This window comes from Dermacentor albipictus, chromosome 1 (genome assembly GCF_038994185.2).
Source record: "Dermacentor albipictus isolate Rhodes 1998 colony chromosome 1, USDA_Dalb.pri_finalv2, whole genome shotgun sequence".
NCBI lineage: Eukaryota > Metazoa > Arthropoda > Arachnida > Ixodida > Ixodidae > Dermacentor > Dermacentor albipictus.
This window is the reverse complement of record NC_091821.1, coordinates 363,249,196-363,268,596: the sequence shown is the minus strand read 5'-3', so window position 1 is coordinate 363,268,596 and position 19,401 is coordinate 363,249,196. Positions and strand designations below refer to the sequence as shown.

General features: G+C 47.0%; 1 protein-coding gene across 1 annotated transcript in view; it reads left to right on the top strand.

Annotated features, from left to right (window-relative positions):
- The window catches only part of para (sodium voltage-gated channel paralytic), a 229,289-nt gene that overhangs the window by 188,379 nt on the left and 21,509 nt on the right, over nt 1-19,401 (top strand). Inside the window, exons 16-22 of the mRNA XM_070531852.1 lie at nt 2,140-2,315; nt 5,757-5,931; nt 6,929-7,090; nt 10,427-10,634; nt 10,749-10,870; nt 13,984-14,185; nt 18,396-18,676. Coding sequence (XP_070387953.1) covers nt 2,140-2,315; nt 5,757-5,931; nt 6,929-7,090; nt 10,427-10,634; nt 10,749-10,870; nt 13,984-14,185; nt 18,396-18,676 — 1,326 coding nt within the window. The remainder of the gene's footprint in view (nt 1-2,139; nt 2,316-5,756; nt 5,932-6,928; nt 7,091-10,426; nt 10,635-10,748; nt 10,871-13,983; nt 14,186-18,395; nt 18,677-19,401) is intronic.

Here is a 19,401-nt window from a genome sequence, read left to right as displayed (position 1 = left end):
TATTTATTTACATGTACCTTAAAGGCCTCCGAGAAGGCATTGTGTAAGGGGGGAAATACGGTAACACATTAGTATGGAATCGGAAAAAAAAACATCAGTACAATGAAAGGAATATTTACGCAACATGGAAGACTAATACGACATTAGCAAATACAATATGTAGAGCAGTAACAATAAACAGTAAACGCAATGACATAATAGCACAATAACATTATACACGTTTTTGCATGTATACAGCACTAAGTATAGTAAAAAAAATTAGGGCACTGAATTTCTTTTATTAAGTTGTAGAAAATGCAGGAAAGAAATGAAAAGAAGGCAAGACGTGTTAGACGGTTGAAATGGCATATTCATCGATTAGAAGACTGTGAAATGCACTATGTTTAGATTGGCAAGCGATGTTATCTGGTAGAGCGTTCCATAAATGAACCGCACGGGGCAAAGCCTAAAAAATTAAAAGCGTGTGTATTGCCATAAATTCTGGTGTAGCTGATCCGATTGTTCAGTCTTTGTGACGTCGAGGGTGGTTTTTTGTTTTTCAGGTTTGACATGGTTAGGCCAACTGTGTGAATGAATCTATGAAATAATATTAGAAGAGAAATATCGCGGCGTGTAGTTAGTGGTAACTGTGGGGTCCTACACACAGCAGATGTCAGAACTTGGCTCTGGTGTCACAGTGCTTCACATCAAAAGATAAATTGTTTTGCAACATTCACCCTCCCGGGAGTGATCGCGTACACACCTATTTAACGATCAGCACACTCACTGAGTCTCTCCCTAGTGATGTCTGTAAAGGGAATTGATAGGATTACGTTCAGATCACGTAGGAAGGACACATGTCACAAAGACCTCGACAGTAAAACAAGCGACACCACCGCAGAAACAATGAACACTACTAAGTGTCAGTTACTGCTATAATCGAACTGAATAGACTTAGGCACGGCAATCAAGAAAAATTCAAGTGATTCGACGGCTTGCAGAACGACAGCACACACGCACTGACTCAATTTACGATCTGAGACACTCACAACCTGAAAATGGCCCCACATCTGAACATTGTACCATTTCCCAGAAAAGTATTGTTAAGCCCTGCTTAGTTCCATGTGACTCTCATAGGTCTCGCGAAATGTTTACCTAACACAGGTTGTTTTTAGATATGTGCCGATGATATTTGCCTCTGGACATCTTTAGTTACTCGATTTCAAGTGCGGGCGCGACTCCAGCGCGCAGCAACTCTGACACTAATCTTTCTTGGAACACGAAGCTTGATTGTGTCCTCCAAGAGACGTACTTTAGTTGCGTTCACATGCAAACGACGGACGCTTATACCCCGTCTCCATCAGTGGAGAAACTATAGCTTATTTTAAAAAGAAACTCATCGATTCTTGGGTATGGTAACTGATAAGAATCTTTCTAGGAACTCCCATTGCGCATGCCTTAAAAAGAGGCTGTCGTCTATTGTGCATGTGCTGAGATACATGTCCAGGAAAACATGTGCGGGAAGACGAGCGTCTCGCACAACTCAGCTCATTCCTTATGAGACACCAGTTCTTAAGCTAGGTGAAGCTGATAACAGTAGTGCTCATACTCTTGGCTGGCACAAACAAGACTGATTACCTGGATACTGCCACCTCTGAATGCAGAATTACAGTACTGAATGTCAAATATGATTATGAATTCCTCGGAAGAGAAACGCTCTGACATATCAAGTATAAATCCAGTTCGAATTCAAGTTACTGATAAAAGTGTATGCCATAAATGCAATACCTTAAAAGCTAATTATGAAATATTTATTAATACTTTTTTACTGAATAGTTCGCGAAAATTGTATCCGCCAAAGCGTACAAAGCTCCTGCGCAAGCACTGATTATGTATCCAGGTTCTTCTTTAATTATTGATTGCCTGTGAAGACACTTTACATATAATGAGACTAACGTTAATGCTTTTTGTGTTTTCTTCATTCAGAAGAATAAGAACTATAATCAGCCCGTGGCTACAAATCTAGACAGTCGTGTATACGTCTGCAAATATTCTTGATGCTGAATAAGTTTCAATTTGGAAAAGAAACACGACATAAGCGTAATTGACCATATGCATATGGAGCGAGTAGCTTACGCTGAACCTATTCTTTTTTTACAGCTACGTGTATTCAAGCTAGCCAAATCGTGGCCTACCCTTAACCTGCTCATCTCTATCATGGGGAAAACCATCGGTGCCCTCGGGAACTTGACCTTCGTCCTGGGAATCATCATCTTCATCTTCGCCGTGATGGGAATGCAACTCTTTGGCAAGAACTACGAAGAAAATAAGCACAAGTAAGCGTCCTCTTTTTCATAATCACATCGCATTACTATGGGAAACCTCGGCGTGGACAAAGCTACTAGAGCTACCTCCACCACGTAGAGCTGACACGCACAGTTACCAGCTGGAGTAGGCCCGTAAAAAGGGCCTAAGGTAAAAAGTCCATCTTCTAAAGAGTAAAGAGTCAACCTTTCCCGGGTTTCAACTCTCCGTAATCCTTCACAATTTTTTCGTTGACATTATATGCTTGTCGCAGCATGAAAGATGAAAGCCACCACCAGCCAGCTTTACTAAGTACGCGAATAACAGTAGCAAACCGTCTCGGTGAAAAAATGGTGACGGTAAAAACTTACTTATTTAAAAGATCAAAAAGTCGACTTCGGACCTTATTCAGGCCAGAGTCCATGATATAGGTGATGAGCGAATAAAAATGTGTGCCGCGAACCCACGCTCGAAGGCCATCCGGGTCAGCAGGTGACATCAGTCCTCAATGAAGGTCCCTTCTTCGTGTGTCTTCTGTGGCAGCGTACTTCCAAAGAAGATGTGCCGCAACGGCTGCCTTTTCTTGGGTTGTTGCACTATGGGCAGGGTAGCACTTCCTCTTGCGCTTCACAGTCCTGAAGACGCTGCCACCAAAGTTCCAAGATGGTCGGTGTGACGGCAACCCCAAGACAGACTGCGTTGCAGGATTACTTCCTCCTTTGTCTTCGGGTGGGTCGGAAAGATAACGGAGCGTGGTGGAATTGGAGCGCTTGTTCCCCGTCGTTCTTTCTCGCGCTGCACTTAAAGGGACAATGTAGTATCTTATTTACTGTGCAATAGCAGGGCTCGGGGTTAGATTCATTTCCAGGGGTTCACATGTGGGCGCTTACCCATTCTACTGGTACATTACATTACAGTATGCTTGCTGCGCGTTCTTCGGCGATTATGTGCACGCGCCTGGCTGGCAATAATGTGTTATGCCCCTTTTTGAGTTCAGTCAGTGCCTTGAGTGCATGCAGGATTGCATAAAGTTTTGCTCGGGTCGGTAAAATTTTCAGTTTGGTTTTCCGTGACCGGCCGTATATGCATACCACATCTCCTGCACCAAGAAGAACGTGCGCCGAGCTCCACGGCCCCGGCACGCGGCTTGCGGCCCCGGCAGCAAAACGTTTGGGTGCTTGCTTTTCGAATGTTGCATTTTATTCATGCACTAATCGCTCTGTACTTCTGAGCAATTTTCAGAAGATTTGTGCTCAGAGATTTGTTATCTTGAATAAAGCTTCAATTTCACACGAAGGTCACAAAGCTGTCCTGCAATTTTTCTCAACTACAAGGCTGGACTGCTGTCTCTATAGTGCTCACACTATATGTGTGTGCAATGTCCTGTTTTGTGCTTTGCTTTCTTCTTATTTTTCTTTCCTCGTCTTCTTTTCCTTTAAGAAATGCGTAAAATTGCAATTTTGGTCACAAGGGCCACCCAATATCATAAGTGTGAAAAATAACAAAAACAGGAAATAAAATACACGTAACTGTGAAAAATCTAAAAAATGACAAAACACCAACAAACCAAGTTCGTCAATCACGAAGAAAAGAGAGGGGAAGAGGGTTCACGGACTACAAGAATTACACAAGCATGTACAAGTAATTTGAACATAGGCGGAACTAACAATGCGCAACAACTACCGTTCACAAGAAATTTATCAATCCATTGTTTACGATAAGTACTCGTAGAGCTTTAAGAGCCAATCTTTGTTTGTCGGGGCACCTATTCAAGCGGGTGATCGCAATGCCCCTCTGCGGAGACAAAGTGTAGCTAGCTTCCCTTTTTTTTCTCTATTTTTTTAATGCTTGTGCGATTCCATAATTATTAGTAACATTTTGTTTTTGTAACGCGTCTCAATATCCTCTTTTTACTATCCAAGTTGTTTTCCCCTTCTTTACTAAACAGTTTTATTGTATTTGTTCTAAAAACAACATTCCGGCAATGGTACGAATCGCAGCCTCATAAGCAAAAAAACTGTTCCACGAGTCGCATTACACAACTTCTTTAAAATGAACGCTTGCTGCTCTGCGACGACCTAGTAAGTGCGGACTGCTGCAAGAGCGCGACCCTCCAACATGCCCAGCCCCTCAAGAAAATGGAGGGTGAGCTTAAGTTGTTGTCTTTGGCAATGTTCAGTCACCGCACTCAGGCCTTTTGTGAGAACACCTAATACGCCGAGATGTTTATGGCTTCGGTGTCGTGTCGCCACCCGTGCTTTGATTTTGTCCACAATATGCAAAAAAAGTTAAGAATGTTTATTGGCGATAGTTTCATTGAAAATAAAGCTGCTTTTATGCCTTTATTTTGTCTACGAGAGTACGTGCTGAAAGTTATAATGATCTTGACGTTATGTTGGGGCGAGATACTAAACACCACGCCGACACCACAAATATATACAACACGGAGAACAATGTCACGACAGCACTAAAGCGACGCAGTTGAGGAACGTCACAAGCCAATTTCGCCGTAAGCTGTTGTTCTCTAGCATAACAATCGGTTTATGATGAAGCCAGTCATCGGACATCGAATTTTCTTTGGTGGACAAATTCAAGATAGAAATGGGTTACACACGTTTCAAACTCGGCCGCTCCGGTGTAACCACTAACCTGCGAAGGAGTACATGGCTGTGCATCGATGTTCTGACAACTCCGACGAGGACGAAAGGGGGAGAGAAGTTGAGGGTAAGCGGGAAAAATATCCCAGGTGAGCTCAAGCGCACGCACAGCAAAATCAGCTTGGGCACGCAAGCTTTACCGTGCTTCTCCTTCTGGCTAGACGCATACGTGGACTCTGAGCTAAAACCGTCTGAAAATGAGACAATTGCGTGAGCTGCAAACAGTCACAGCTTTGGTCACGCGAAGTCACCGACAGAAGCAGTGTTCGCCACAGCACCGTTCCGAGATAACTGCAAGAGTCCGCGCAGCGCCTTTACGGTGCGCTCAATGAAACCTGAAACATGCCACCTTTGAGAAGCAGCTTCATGTTCGTGTGGTTTAGAATCACTTTCCCTTTTCATCGCCATTTTCGTAAGCATGCGGGTCTTCATAGAAAGCTGCACCTATGTGACCTGTACACACGTAGCTCTGTATGGTCAACCATGGTCAACGCAGCTTTTGTATGCTGGTAATCCGTTCAAATGCGAAATGGTGGCTCGCTGTTTTTTCAGTTAGTAACTAAAGCAGTAATAGCCGCAGCTGACTTACTTGCAAGATGTGCATCTTTCTTTTCTTCCTTCTGTTCATTCATCGGCAAAACATAATGAAAACTGATAGTTGTACATTTGAGTAAATCTATATTCCCATTTACCTGGTCCGTCATTCTTTATGGCTGTGTCGCGTGCCATAATTGGTGTCGAGCACTTGCGATGTACCGATGCAGTGTTCGGAAACCTATGCACCTAATCGCCTTTCTTCATTTCTTACTTTTGCAGGTTCAAAGATAACCTGGTTCCTCGGTGGAACTTTGTTGACTTCATGCATTCATTCATGATTGTGTTCCGGGTGTTGTGCGGGGAGTGGATCCAGTCCATGTGGGACTGCATGTGGGTCTCTGGCTGGCCCTGCATCCCCTTCTTTCTCGCTACGGTAGTCATCGGGAACCTTGTGGTACGTACAAGACTCTCTGCCCTTTCCATGTTTCGATTTTCTGCCAGGATATTGGTTGGCAATAACACATACAGTTGAAAAAAAGAACATTTGTTCACGTCCTATGGACCCCGCGTTCTTCACTAAAGGTGCCATAAAATTATCGTGTGACAATCCCGAAAAAGTGAATAAATGGGGCTGGAAATATCTGTATAAAGGCACAGCATAATACTTCCGCTGTTGACGGCTGCATTATGTGGTGAAACAGCATATCAAACATGTAAAACTGATAACTCGGCGTTTAAGAGGTATATTCGTTTTCGTAGAATATCGAAACCCCGTGCTATTGTACGTCACTGCAAGCACATAGGACGAGCTTGCCGCTCTATCGCTATTTCCTACTGAACGGGCGACATTTTTTTCTTATTTCTTTAACGGTGTACAATTATAAACAATACGGAAATGGCCCTTGAACCTCTGCACAAACCTTCAGTACACCTACATAATCCTTTTCAACGGTCTAAAATGTGTCCACAGGCAAAGCTTCTTACTGCTTATAAAACAATCGTTAGGGATAAAAATTATACGTACCGGAGGCAAATTAAAGCTATTCCAAGTAGCCCCTTTTGGTGGCGTCGATGCGCCAGCTACAATTTTAGCTCAAATAAGGGTTTAGCGTAACTTTCATTGTATTAGACTGAGCTGTGAGGCACCTGAACAACATTCATGTCATTTGACGATAACGTGCTCGTAAAGTACGCTGAAATCAATACGGAAACGATCGTGAGAAGACAAAACGTGAATCCGCCAATCTTGAACAAAGCTACACCAGCATGTTACTTCGGTGCCTTTCTTCCACTAGCCCCGGCTTATCTTAGGTAAGATTATTTGTGAACATGCGACGCAAAGCGTGTGATTTGGTGCAGTCGTCAAAACTGACCACATCCCACACAGCAGGTCTTGAACGGTTTGCAAGCGTTCGGGAATAACGAGGTGCGTTCTTCCTTCGACGCCACAGGTGCTCAACCTTTTCCTCGCCTTGCTGCTGTCCTCGTTCGGGGCGTCCAATCTGTCTCAAGCGAATCCTGACAGCGGCGACACTAAGAAATTACAAGAAGCCATTGACCGGTTTCACCGGGCCAGTCGGTGGATCAAGTCCAACTCTATGAAAGTTTTAAAGGTACACCTCGCCTTGTTTCTCGTCAGTATATCCCCAGACAGCATTCAGTGGTAGTGAAGAGAAAGCTAGAGGGGCGAAACTTCTACACATGTGCCAATGCGCCAAGTAGTCTGCTCAAGCTGGTCAGCGCTTTCTGATTCGGTTTCTCAGAGCACATGAACGATCATTGTAGCTTGCTACTTGCGATGATATTACATTTGCCTGAGCGCGGAATAGTGAAGCGAGCAGATAAAATTCAGATATAACACAGTGGTGTGCTGTATGTCTCTTTCTACAGCGAAGCTGTATATGGCTAGTCGATTGGTCCGTCCGTCCGTCCGTCCGTCCGTTAAACCATCTGTCGGTCGCATGTACGCCGAAAACTCCACCGGCGCAATCCCATGCGCGTGCGCGAAAAAATGAGAAAGAGAGGCGCGCGATCAGCCAACACCACTCAAATAGCACAAGGTTTGTTTACCCCGATCAATGACGTCACGCTACCTCGCCCGACATTTCCATTGACAAGGCTGGCGTGATGAAAGCAGTGACGTCAAAATCACTGTTGCCTACTCGGGAGCATCCTCGATTAGATTCTATGGCAGTCGGGCCAGGTAACATGACGTCATGAATCGGAGTGAAAAGGCCCTGTGCTATCTATGTGGCGTTGGATTAGCTGAGCCAGTAGTGACGTCGTTGCTCTCCGTCGCAGTGGGGCGCACGCACAGCGGTTTCGCTCCGGCTCCGAAATTGGTAGGCCACGCGTCATACGTACTCCACAGGAGCAGGCAGCTCTCGATCAGAAACGCCGCGAGCAGAACCGGGAACGAGCTCGTGTACCCCTGCCGATGCTGCAGCCCGGGAACAAGAACAGGCTTGTGCAGCCGAGCGCAAGCAGCAACTGTGTACTGAGGATCCGGCAGCGTACCAAGCCGTCGTTTAACGAACTGTCGGGATTAACCCAGTGATAAATACCAAGGCCGCACGTTTCAGCTGCGCTGGTTAACCATCTCTACTGAGTGCTTTGGCGGTGATATTTTTATATAATTGTTGTAGAAACTGACATGTTAATGTTTTTCGTTCCCCAGCCTAAAGAAAAATTAATGGTACTGTGCGACTATCTTCAGGAGCCACCCGTGCGCTTTGCCTCCGTAGCTTTCCCTTTTATACCAGGGGAAGTTGGATGCGAGTATAGGTCACGTGTCGCGATTAACCCATTTATTGTTTCACGCAACGAAAAAGAACTACCGGGCAGGCTGTATCGGGGACGCAGCCGCAGTGAAGTACGTAAACGTCTCGTGTGTGCCACCGAAGGCGCATACGGGCACGAGCGTGCAGAAATGAGGCGACAAAATACACGGTGAAAAGGTAGACAGAGCCCGGGGCACTATGCCGAAGAAGTAAAATTTAAAAGAAGACGTTTCGGCTCCCACACGGAAGCCTTGTTCACAGGTAAAATACACAATCGACATTTGTTCACGCATTGCAACGCTTACATCATTAACTATGATACAGCTAGCGAGGGTCCTACGGTCTAATATTGCAATTGTGCTCGTTCGCTATGCGTAGTTGACGCGCCGTGGTGAAGGTTGTGGGCGCAAAGTGGCATTCCTTTGTTTTGTTGCCCGACTATGTTCACGCTATTTCTTTACCCTACGTGTGAAATGCCGGGGCCTTATATCCGAGCAATCTCAACTTCCTGTGACCAATTGCACAATTGTAAGCCTTCTAACTTCTAATGCGCACAGGTTTGAGTTTGATGGATTATACCTACTACAGCTGAATGAGCCCCCTCAAGCGCGATCATTCCCGCTCGGATCGACATACGTAGCGCCGAGCTATATGCCTCTCTGAAAGCCGAGCCAGAGGCTAAACTTAGCTCCAGTGGTGTCATGCGTTGCGCGACAACGGCGTTCGGTGCACGATAATCATACATGATAGAACAACGGCTTCTTTCCTCTACGCATCCATACCAAAGTAAGACGTGCGGGTAATACGGTTACAAAGAAGCGTTGAGTGACGCATCCTATTACGAAGTGTTTTATTCTTCTCTGTCTACTTGCCTATAGCAGTAGCTAACATGTGTGAGAGAAGTTGGGCATATTTCCGCTGTGTGATTTATGCAGTGAATTATATTTTTATTACATTGTTTAAGTACGGTAACTTAGAGTTCCTGAGCATTGTTGTGCCAGAAAAGAAAAATATTCGGGCCGGACCATTCATACGGTGGCGGATTAGCCTGCGAAGCTGCCGATCGCAGACCGAGCAGCTATGGTCAAACTCCGCCACCAGAAACATTCTCTTTAATTTGGAGTTCGCCCCGGTGAAACTCGGAAGAGGCGGCAACTCAGGCTTCTGTCGCTTGGACGCAGACTTGAACGACCTAGCTCGACGCTTACAAGCGGCCTCCAGTGAGCGATCTTCATCGGTAGCTTGCGTGCAACGCCGGCGATTAGACTCTCGCATCTGCTCTCGCTGACGTTCTTCAGAGGCAAAGGCACTGGCCGCATACTCTGCTTTCCCAAGTCACGTTGTCGTTGGTTATACTCGCGTCTCTGCTGTCGACGTCCCTTCTCGTACTGAGCTTGTTCTTCAGGTGCGCCCACAATGCGTGGTCTTCCCACTTTTCCCATTTTCGTTGGAGTTGCAACGGTTGCAGTGGCCTACCTCTCCAATGACAATCCCGTTCTTAGACCCTGCAGCTAGCTGCTACTGCGGCTTACGTCCCCGTGTTTTCCAACCAAAACTGCCGCGCGGTTGTACTGAGAGCAGACGACGGCAGGCGCAGCCGGCAGCAACGGCGGCCACCGCGGGTGCACTCCCCCACTGTGCAGGTGCAGCGCGCGGTGAAATCACGTGTTCTTTCTTTCTAATGCCTCGTACTATCATTCGTTATTATTTTTGTTCACTTTACGGACGCTATCCACCCGAGATACCACACCTCCCCCTACGATACCTCGTAGCGCCGCCATCATTTTTGTTCACTTTATGGACGTTAGCCACCCTAGATAGCCTCCCTCCACCCCCGCCCCCCCCCCCCTCCGCCCAACGAGACCACGCATACAGCTAATTCATACAGGTCCGTCGGGTAAACAGTTTCGCTGTAAAAATAAAAAGGAGTGGGCGTAGCTTCAAGCGCCATAATCAGCAAGCTGGTAACGTAAAGCTGTGTTATACTATGGCTTGTAAACGACGCACTTAAAGTGGGCACCATGTACCTGGCCATGTACTCTAAACCCTCGAACGGCTCAACTGTGTTTTTGCGACGTCCGCGTAACGGGGTATTTTCCCTACACGTTCGAAGGTACGGCAGCGGCGGCACTATACACAGCTTAACCGCAATGACTGATCTCATTGCAGGCCTTTCGTCGGAAACCACGCAACCAGATCGGGGACCAGACAACAGACATTCGTGGTGGCGGCGCAGGCGAAGAGTTGGAGGCTGACCCGGGCGTCGCAAGAGAAGTGGTTCTCCTCGACGGCCGGGTGCCAATGCGAGACAAAAAGCCCCAACACAACAACGACCTCGAGGTTGTCGTTGGGGACGGCCTCGATATCGCCATTCAGGGTAACGTCAGAGCATCAGACCCACGTCGGTTGCGATCTTTGCATTATAGTATTCTGCTAATGAACCGTAGTTTCTCTAAGCTCCAACAGCCCTTTTCTACCGATTTTATTCCAGGTGATGGCAAGGCCGTTAAAATGAAGTTGAAAAACAACTCGAAGCCTGTGATGAATTCTGTTTGGGTGGGACCTATGATCGAGCCTAAGAACAAGCAGCTAGAGAAAGACAACAAGGAAAAGGTGGGTCTCTTTTCTTGTGCATTACGTTCTTGAGGACTCACGAGGAATACCTGTTCTTCGTATATTAGGTGTAGAAAAATGTGAACGTAGGCCACAATTAGAGCGGGCTATTCCAAAATCGCAAATTCATTATTCAAACAACAAAAAAAAACGCAAAGCAAGAAGAAATTATCAACAAGTACTAGACACACACGAACACGTGATAAACGCACAGAGCGCCTATGCGTTTCTGTGCTAGGGCCACTAGCACCGAAACAACAGTCCAATACCAATGGGATGGTCACATACACAGGAGGGGGAGGGAGGGAAAACTTTTGAGTCTTTCGAGAGTTTCGCGGTTATGAAGTCTCCGTCGTCTTCATCTTCTTGGCGCTGGCGACTGGAGACTTCTCTTCAGCAAGGGTGGGCCCCTATTCCAGGGCTCCACTGAGTCGCGCTGCATCGCTCGCGTGCTGCACTAGGGCCCTTTGGGCCGTGAGCTCGCTGCTGGTGAGCTGACTCTCCCATTGCTCCGCACTCGGGTGTTCGTGTTTGTGGAATGCTTTGTTGCGTTCGCACTCCCAGGTGATGTGGTAAAGTGTAGGTTTGGCACCGCACCAAGGGCAGGTGGCCCTGTATTGTGTGGGAAACATCTTATTGAGCACGTGTAAGTTGGGGAAGGAGTTTGTCTGTATTCTGCGCCAGCTGGTCGCTTCCTCCTTTGAGAGGTCTTTGTGTGGTGGCGGATATCTAATTCTAGTTCCTCTATGTAAGTTCAGGGTCTCTGCGTATCCCCCCTCGCAAGCCTGCAGGTGGGTCTCCGGGGCATTCGACCACCCAGCTCGGAACGCTTCACCTCGAGCTAGGCTGTCTGCCCTTTCGTTCCCCACTATGCCTACGTGACCCGGGATCCAGATTAGTTTGTGTCGGGGCTTTTCCTTCTCGGCGGAGGTGGCTCCGCTGAGTATTCTGAGGGCAGTTTTGCTGATTCTGCCTCTCGTGTAGTTTTTGCACACCTCTTTTGAGTCCGTCAGTATGTTGAGAGATCGGCCTGTTCTATAACCTTCCGCTGCCGCCAGCGCTACGGCAATCTCCTCGGCCTCCGCTGTGCCAGCGACCTTTGCTGTGGCATACGTGATCGGGTTTCCTTCCCTATTAACCACTACCGTCGCGGCTACGCGTTCTCTTCCGTGTGGATATACGGCGGCGTCCGTGTATACTGTATTGTCTAGCTGGGCTAGCGTTCTCTCAACATATTCGGCCCTAGCTTTTCGCCTGTTTTCGTGTAAGTTGAGATCCATATTTTTTGGCAGTGGTCCCACATTAATGGTTTTTCTGAGGTGGTCCGGTACGTCCGCGTATCTGTCTGCCAGTCCGCTCGTATCCCGACCCAACCTCCTCAGGAGCGCTCGTCCCGTAGGGTTGCCTCTGAGTCTCGCGGTTTGCGTACCCAGCAGAGCCTCGGCGAGCTCGCTGAAGGTGTTGCTGATGCCCAGCTGGAGCAACTTCTCGTTCGACGTGTTTCTCGGTAGACACAGAGCCGTCTTGTACGCCTTCCTGAGGATGGTGTCTGCTTGCTCTCTTTCTGCCTTGGTCGTCACGTGGTACGGCAGGGAGTACGTGACTCGGCTGACAATTAGGCTGTTGACTAGCTTCAGAGTGTCTTCTTCTTTCATTCCGTATCTCTTTTGGGACACCCTATTGATCATGCGGCCCACCTGTTCCGCCGCCTTGCTCAGCAGGCTAATGGTGTGGCTGCACTTCCGGCTGCCTTGTAGCCACATGCCCAGGATCCTAACCATGTTCTTCTCCGGGATGTTGTGTCCCTCGAGGGTCACCTCCAGTGTCGCTTGCGTGGGGTGCTTGCCGACCCTGAGGAGCTCCGACTTCTCCGTGGAGCATCGCAGTCCCCTTTCTCTGGTGTAGTTTTCCACGCAGGTCGCCGCTTCCTGCAGTTTTTCTTGCTTCTCTCCGAGGGATCCTTGGGTGACCCAGATTGTGACGTCGTCGGCGTATATCGCGTGCTGGATGCCTCGGATCTCCTTAAGTTTTCTTGCCAGGCCAATCATTGCCACGTTGAAGAGGACGGGTGATATGACAGATCCTTGGGGTGTTCCCCAAGATCCTTGGGGTGTTGTTTTGAGAGCCCACACAAGACCCTTAATGTGCACATATATAAGAACAGCAATGCCACTACATCAATGCGTTACCGAAGAAGCACTATGTAGAGAAGACGAAGCACATAATTTCACTTATAAACACTCCGTGAGATTAGTGTCCACTAAGAAAATCGCGAAAGCTGCTCACGGCACGCCTCTGCTTATCAGGGGATAACTAGGCTCCGAGCACCTTGGTCACTGTTGGAGGATGTCTGTTAAGGATGTTCACATGGTCACGCGGACGAATGCACCAATCGTCATATCGAGGAGACTGTATGACAACATGCTCCGTTGAAGCGTCTATATTATCAAATAAACTACAATGTGAAGACATCCTTCTTCTGTTGTAACACAAGAAGAGAGGTCTGTACACTGCAAGAAAGCTAGACAATGGAAGAGCGTCTCGAACGTGCGATCGACTTCGGCTTGGCGAATACCTGTGAATTAGGTCAACTCTGTAAAGGAGTGACCACTTTGTCTGCTCGTCGAACCATGTTTTCTTGCAATGCTTATGCCGCATGGTGCGAACAACCTTCCTGAAGTCTGATGCAAAAAATGCCATGGGTCTCGGAGTAGTTAATGTGTATGTTACTTAAGCGAACTTGTCTGGGGATCTCGAAAAATTTATACTTTTGGTGGCTGTTCTTCTTGACGTTATTGTTGTCGTTGACTGTCCTACTGAAGCATTAGCGCATCGACAAATATGGTGAGTATTTTGGAAGTTTAGCTTAACTTTATTTTAGTCAGCCTTCTCAATCCCTTTATTTGACATTTCACTTTTATTTATCTCACTATAGGTTTTACAGAGTTAAGTGGGCCTTTTAATCCTACTTTATTTACTTATTTATTTATTTATTTATTTATTTATTTATTTATTTATTTATTTATTTATTTATTTATTCTACGTGAGGAGGTTCCATAAAGCAAATGAAGGGATTCCCCAGCAGATTGAACAGCCCACCATTCCCTTTGCAGGAGAAAGAGGTGCAGGGTAATAAGGTGTACCCGCAAAAGGACGAGGATACCCTCAGCGAAAAGTCAGCGTCCAGCCCCAAGGAGAAGGCCCTCCTTGTGAACAAGCCGTCCAAAGACCTTAGCAACAGTTCCCTGTATCTGGGAAATAACCTCGAGGAGGAGAAGAAGGACGCCAGCAAAGAGGACCTCGGTACTAAGGAAGGTATGCCACTGCTTAAGCCTCACATTTGTTTCATACTCCCCCTTCCATCCCTACGTCAGGCCTTTAGTCAATTAACATTGCTTACGAAACGTCTCCGATACAATCGTCTGTACTATTCGACACAAAAGTGTCTTTTATTGCGAATGCATTATACGGCCCATTACGCGAAACTGCGTTGACGTAGTCGGCGCGACCAAAAGGTGGCACCAAAAATGGCCGACGGCGCAAAGAGTAAAAAATCACAGCCCGAGCACTTCATACAGATGGTTAAAGGGACACTAAAGGTTAATATTAAGTCAACGTGAACTGTTGAAATACCATTCCAGAAACCTCGAAACGCTTGTTTCCTGCGAAGCAGAGACTTTTTTAAAGAAAAAATGCGTCCTGAAGCGTCATGGTCTCATAGTGACGTTGGGCCATCGGTGAGTAAAACGGCGCCCGCAGATGGTGCTGCTGCTTTTCTGCGCAAAACGCAAACGTGCGACCAGAAACAGAGCCGACCGCAGAGCGAAAGCGGAACAATGGTGGCTAGCGGAAGGGAAAGCGTGCGACGATAAGCCGGTTCTTTATTTTATGACGCCAACTTTGACGCTCGTTGCAATGGACGACTCTGACAACGACACATTGGCTCGCGATGCTGGGCTCGACTTCAGCGATTTAAGCACTGATGAACGTGACCGGCTGCTGAGGGCTCGCGCTGCCGGCGTCGTTGCGTAGTACTACGACGGCAACTGTATGTCATGGCTGTACATTTTCGCACATTTGTAGCTTTTCCTTCGTGAAAACCAAATGCCGCACTCACCGCCCCCCGTCTTCGACCTGCTGTTGTTCTTGCGCTTCGGAGAATGCAGGCAAGACCGACGGAACAGCGCTACGGGAAAGCATTGCTTTGAAAGGCACTCCACCCGACTTTAGTAAGTCGGCGTTGGACTCGTAATCCTCTGGACGAAAGTGTAGCGAGCACACTATGCAACTTTTTGGCTCTTTGCCAACACGCTGTGGCAGAGGCACGGCACTTAATCACTTCGAACGGAGAGGTTCACTCGTTGGCACACAGTGATAAGTAACGTTGGATTCGCCGCTGCAGCTGCCCTTGGCCAAGTTCCGCGGACCATTCGGGCATCCCACGGCATCACATGGACGTGGCATTCTTGCTGCTTGTTCCCAATGCAAGTTTCGGGAGCCAGCGGAACCAGTGCCGCACGACGCGATAACAAAACGACTGAAACTGCAAAGCTCGAAGCGCGCAGAGTAGAGCGAAAATGAAACCTTTCGACCACCCTTACTACTGAAGGGTAACGTCAAAATGTTATTTTTTTCTTAGAATCGAATAGAAGTAGACAAGTAGCATTTTCTTCCGTCTTATAATCTAATGAAATTATCTTTTTAATACGAGTAGTTGAGTACTAGTGACATAAATTATGATGAGGCGTGCCTTCGTCATCGGGCTAGTACCGGAATGTCGCTGGGCGATCTCAAATCGTGTCATGCATTTATCTCAATTTCTCGGTTACTAAGGTTCTGGTCGCGATTATATTGACGCCTTAGACGTTCTAGAACATTGCTCCACCACTTTAACTTGACTTAATAGTAACCTTTAGTGTCCCTTCAACCAGTGAAGCTGAAAGGTGCGGTCCCGATGTTTATCACTGGGTTAATCACGACGGTTCATTAAACGACGGCTTGGTAGGCTGCCGGATCCTCGGTACGCAGCTGCTGCTTCCGCTCGGCTGCACGGGCCTGTTCTTGTGTCCGGGCTGCAGCATCGTCACGGCGTAGACGAGCTCATTCCTGGTTCTGCTCGCGACATTGCTGATTGATAGCTGCCTGCTCCTCAGGAGTATGTATGACGCGTGGCCTACCCATTTCAGAGCCGGAGAGAAACTGCTGCGTGCGCGCTCGGCTGCGACGGAGAGCGACACCGTCACTACTGGCGCAGCCAATCACACGCCTCTATTTCTCTTTTTTTTAGCGCATGCGCATGAGGTTGTGCAGGAGGAGTTTTCAGCGCACAGGCGACAAAAGGACAAATCGGCTAGCCATATACAGCTGCGCTGTAAAACAGCAAATCTCGGATTGTGTCAAATTTCTCAGGGAGCATCCTGTAAGCAAAGTAAATTGATGGCTTGGACAAAAAAGAAAATTGGTAAATTTCGGTCTGGGTGAGAATCGAACGGGGCCTCTGCAGTGAGAGACGAACAGACTTCGCCGACACCACGGCGGCCTTTTTTTTATTATTACCTGCATTACAACACCACGCAAATGCGTACAAAGTAGGTCACTCAATTGGTGCAGAAAAATAATATTACATCATTTCGAGAAAATGTACATATTTAAAAGGCCCTCAAAGAAGATATCACAGACACCAAACTGTCAAGCTCTTAAAACCACTCTGGAAGTTTAATCGTGTGCTTGAGGGCATCACGCGTGTACCTAAGACTTTCCTTTCGGTGTTCCCTCGCAGACCTCTCACCTACGCGGGCATTCCTGACATTCATACGCGTTTTCCACACGCTGCTCATACACAAAAGCATTATCAAGTCAGCCGGCACTCCCCCTATGTCTGCGCATGGTAAGAACCGAATACCGAAATGACTTAACGGCAGTTCTTTCTTCAGAGTTCATTTGAGAACGTCCCGCAAGAAAACAGAATCATGGCGATCCAAGAAGATGTGCTCAATAGTTTCAAGTTTCTTACATATGATGCAGTTAACAGACCATGGAACAAAAAAGCCCTTGCTTTGTAGCCATGGCTTCACAAGGAGAGTGCCCGAATGCAATTGGAAAAAGAGGGTTTTCGCTGAAGATCTAACCGGCATTTTTTAACGCGTTTGAGCACATTGCGTTCAGGTTTTAAGTTATACATCGTGCGTTAAACAGGATGCGACAAGAAAACATCAACCAGATCACTATAAAGTTTCTTACGCGTCACAGAAGTCAAAAATTCATTCGAAAAATACGGTTTCAGTTAAGAAAAGGACATAACTTCCCTCAGAAAGCCAATTGGTGTTCGAGTTTGTTCATTTATTGATGAGACAACCCACTCATGCAAGGAAAAACTTGATCTCACTTGAATAATAGTACGCAAAAATATATCACTTTGGTCCCTTAAGAAAAAGAACCTACTAACAATCTGTTTCAAAAACAAATGTGTTGGCCCTATTCCTCCATTCTTCACCGAATGAAACAAGTTATACCGGCTAGTCTTTTCCCAAGTAGATCCCCATATATATACCGCAAACACTCTGTGAAATTTCTGTACCGAAATTCTTGCCATGCATAACGCTTGTAGTACATAATACACCTTTGCAGCTAAAAACAAATTGCAAACAGTAGCTTTTGAAAACAACGAAAAATTATGGCCGCCCCACTTTTCCGTCTGACCTTTAACTCTTCTTACTTCATCGATCCAATAGGCGGCACTGTCACGATAATGTTGTAATGGCACCCCAAGATATATTCCAGGGGTAACGCTCCAGTTCATATTGCGAAAATACTCTCGTACCTGCGGCCAGCAGCCGTGCCATAAACCTAGGCACTTAGTCCAGCTGACAACACTTCCAGTTGCGGTGCAAAAAGAAACAGCCTCTTTCATAGTTTTATTCACGCTTTCGGCATCCCTGCAGGAAATTGCCACGTCATCTGCATGAGCCAAAACTCTAGTCTCAATTCCTGCGTAGATAAACTAACGAATAGATTAGCTTTTAATTATTTTCAAACAAAGCGGCTCTAAATACAAGGCACAAACAGCATCCTTGTTTTACTGGGCGGCTTCACGGTCCTCGTTGACAAAAGGTGTGCCTAGTATGTGCGTCATTGCACACGTAACGGCGAAGCCAACGGGGAGGAGGTGGTGCCACGTCATGACTGTATAAAATGTGTATAAAATAAAAAGCATTAGTGTCCAATTGAAACGCGGTGAGCGGTCCTCCAAGTCACGAATCCCTCGCGGCCAAGCGAGCGCGTTTTGATTTGGCCTTACCGAGGCGCTGGTAGAACGCGGGCGAGAGCTCGCGCGGACAAGAAATGCGCGGAAAAAGAAACATTTCACCAAAAGGACTATAATGGTTCCGCATTCCCACACGTAAGCATTATTAAGTGTCTCTGCCAAATTTTCTTTTGTCATGGCATTAGCGTCCACGTATCGATACGGTTGTCTTTCCCACTTGCCCAATTCGGCGCTGAGCCATTCCTCCCTCGAATCGCGCAGGAGAAGAAGCCCCCGCCGAAGAGCCCATCAACCCGGACACGGAAGATGTGGACACAGACAAACTAGAAACGGCCACCTCGGACATCATCATCCCCGAGTTGCCGGCCGACTGCTGCCCCGATTGGTGCTATACGCGCTTCGCCTTCGCTTGCTGTTACGACGAGAGCAAGGTATTTTGGCAGCGCTACAAGATCGTGCGCACCAAAGTGTTCGGGCTCGTGGAACACAAGTACTTCGAAACCATCGTCGTCGTTCTCATTCTCACCAGCAGCCTGGCGCTGGTAAGTCCATCGCTTTGTTCTGCTGCACCGCCTCCCTTTTGTCAGGAGAAAACGTGCCTAGATCAGCACATGTAGAGTGTGCTCCAATTTCGGCCAGTTACCTTTAAGAGAGCTTCAAGTCAAAGTAATGGAACGCATTTAAAACACTTGTTCGCTGCATCACGCCAGCTCACGTTGCGGCACTGAATTGGCACCCAAAGGTAGTTTGCCCCATGACATCGTTTGCACCGTGAGCAGTCGCGAAGGGCACTGACGGCATGCCTCTTCTAATCACCGTTCAAGCACTCGCGTCACCGACAGAAGGCATCAGACATTAAATCATATTGGGATAATTCTGCACAACTCCTACTTAATATAAATGACAGCCAAACTTGCACATAAACTTATTGAGCGGAACGCATAACACTGAGCATGGCACCCAAAGGACGCTGGTGGCATGCCTCTGATTATCAGGGTCGAAGCACTGACAGACGGCGTCTGACAGCCGAACACCATAGTCACTGAGCCGCCGCCGCGGGTAGAGGGCAAAAATTTATTATTATTATTATTATTATTATTATTATTATTATTATTATTATTATTATTATTATTATTATTATTATTATTATTATTATTATTATTATTATTATTATTATTATTATTATTATTGCGATAGCGAATATATGGACACTCCAGGCGAATTTTTGTCGTCGACGTCGGCGTCGCCGTGTAGTTCCGTATAAAGT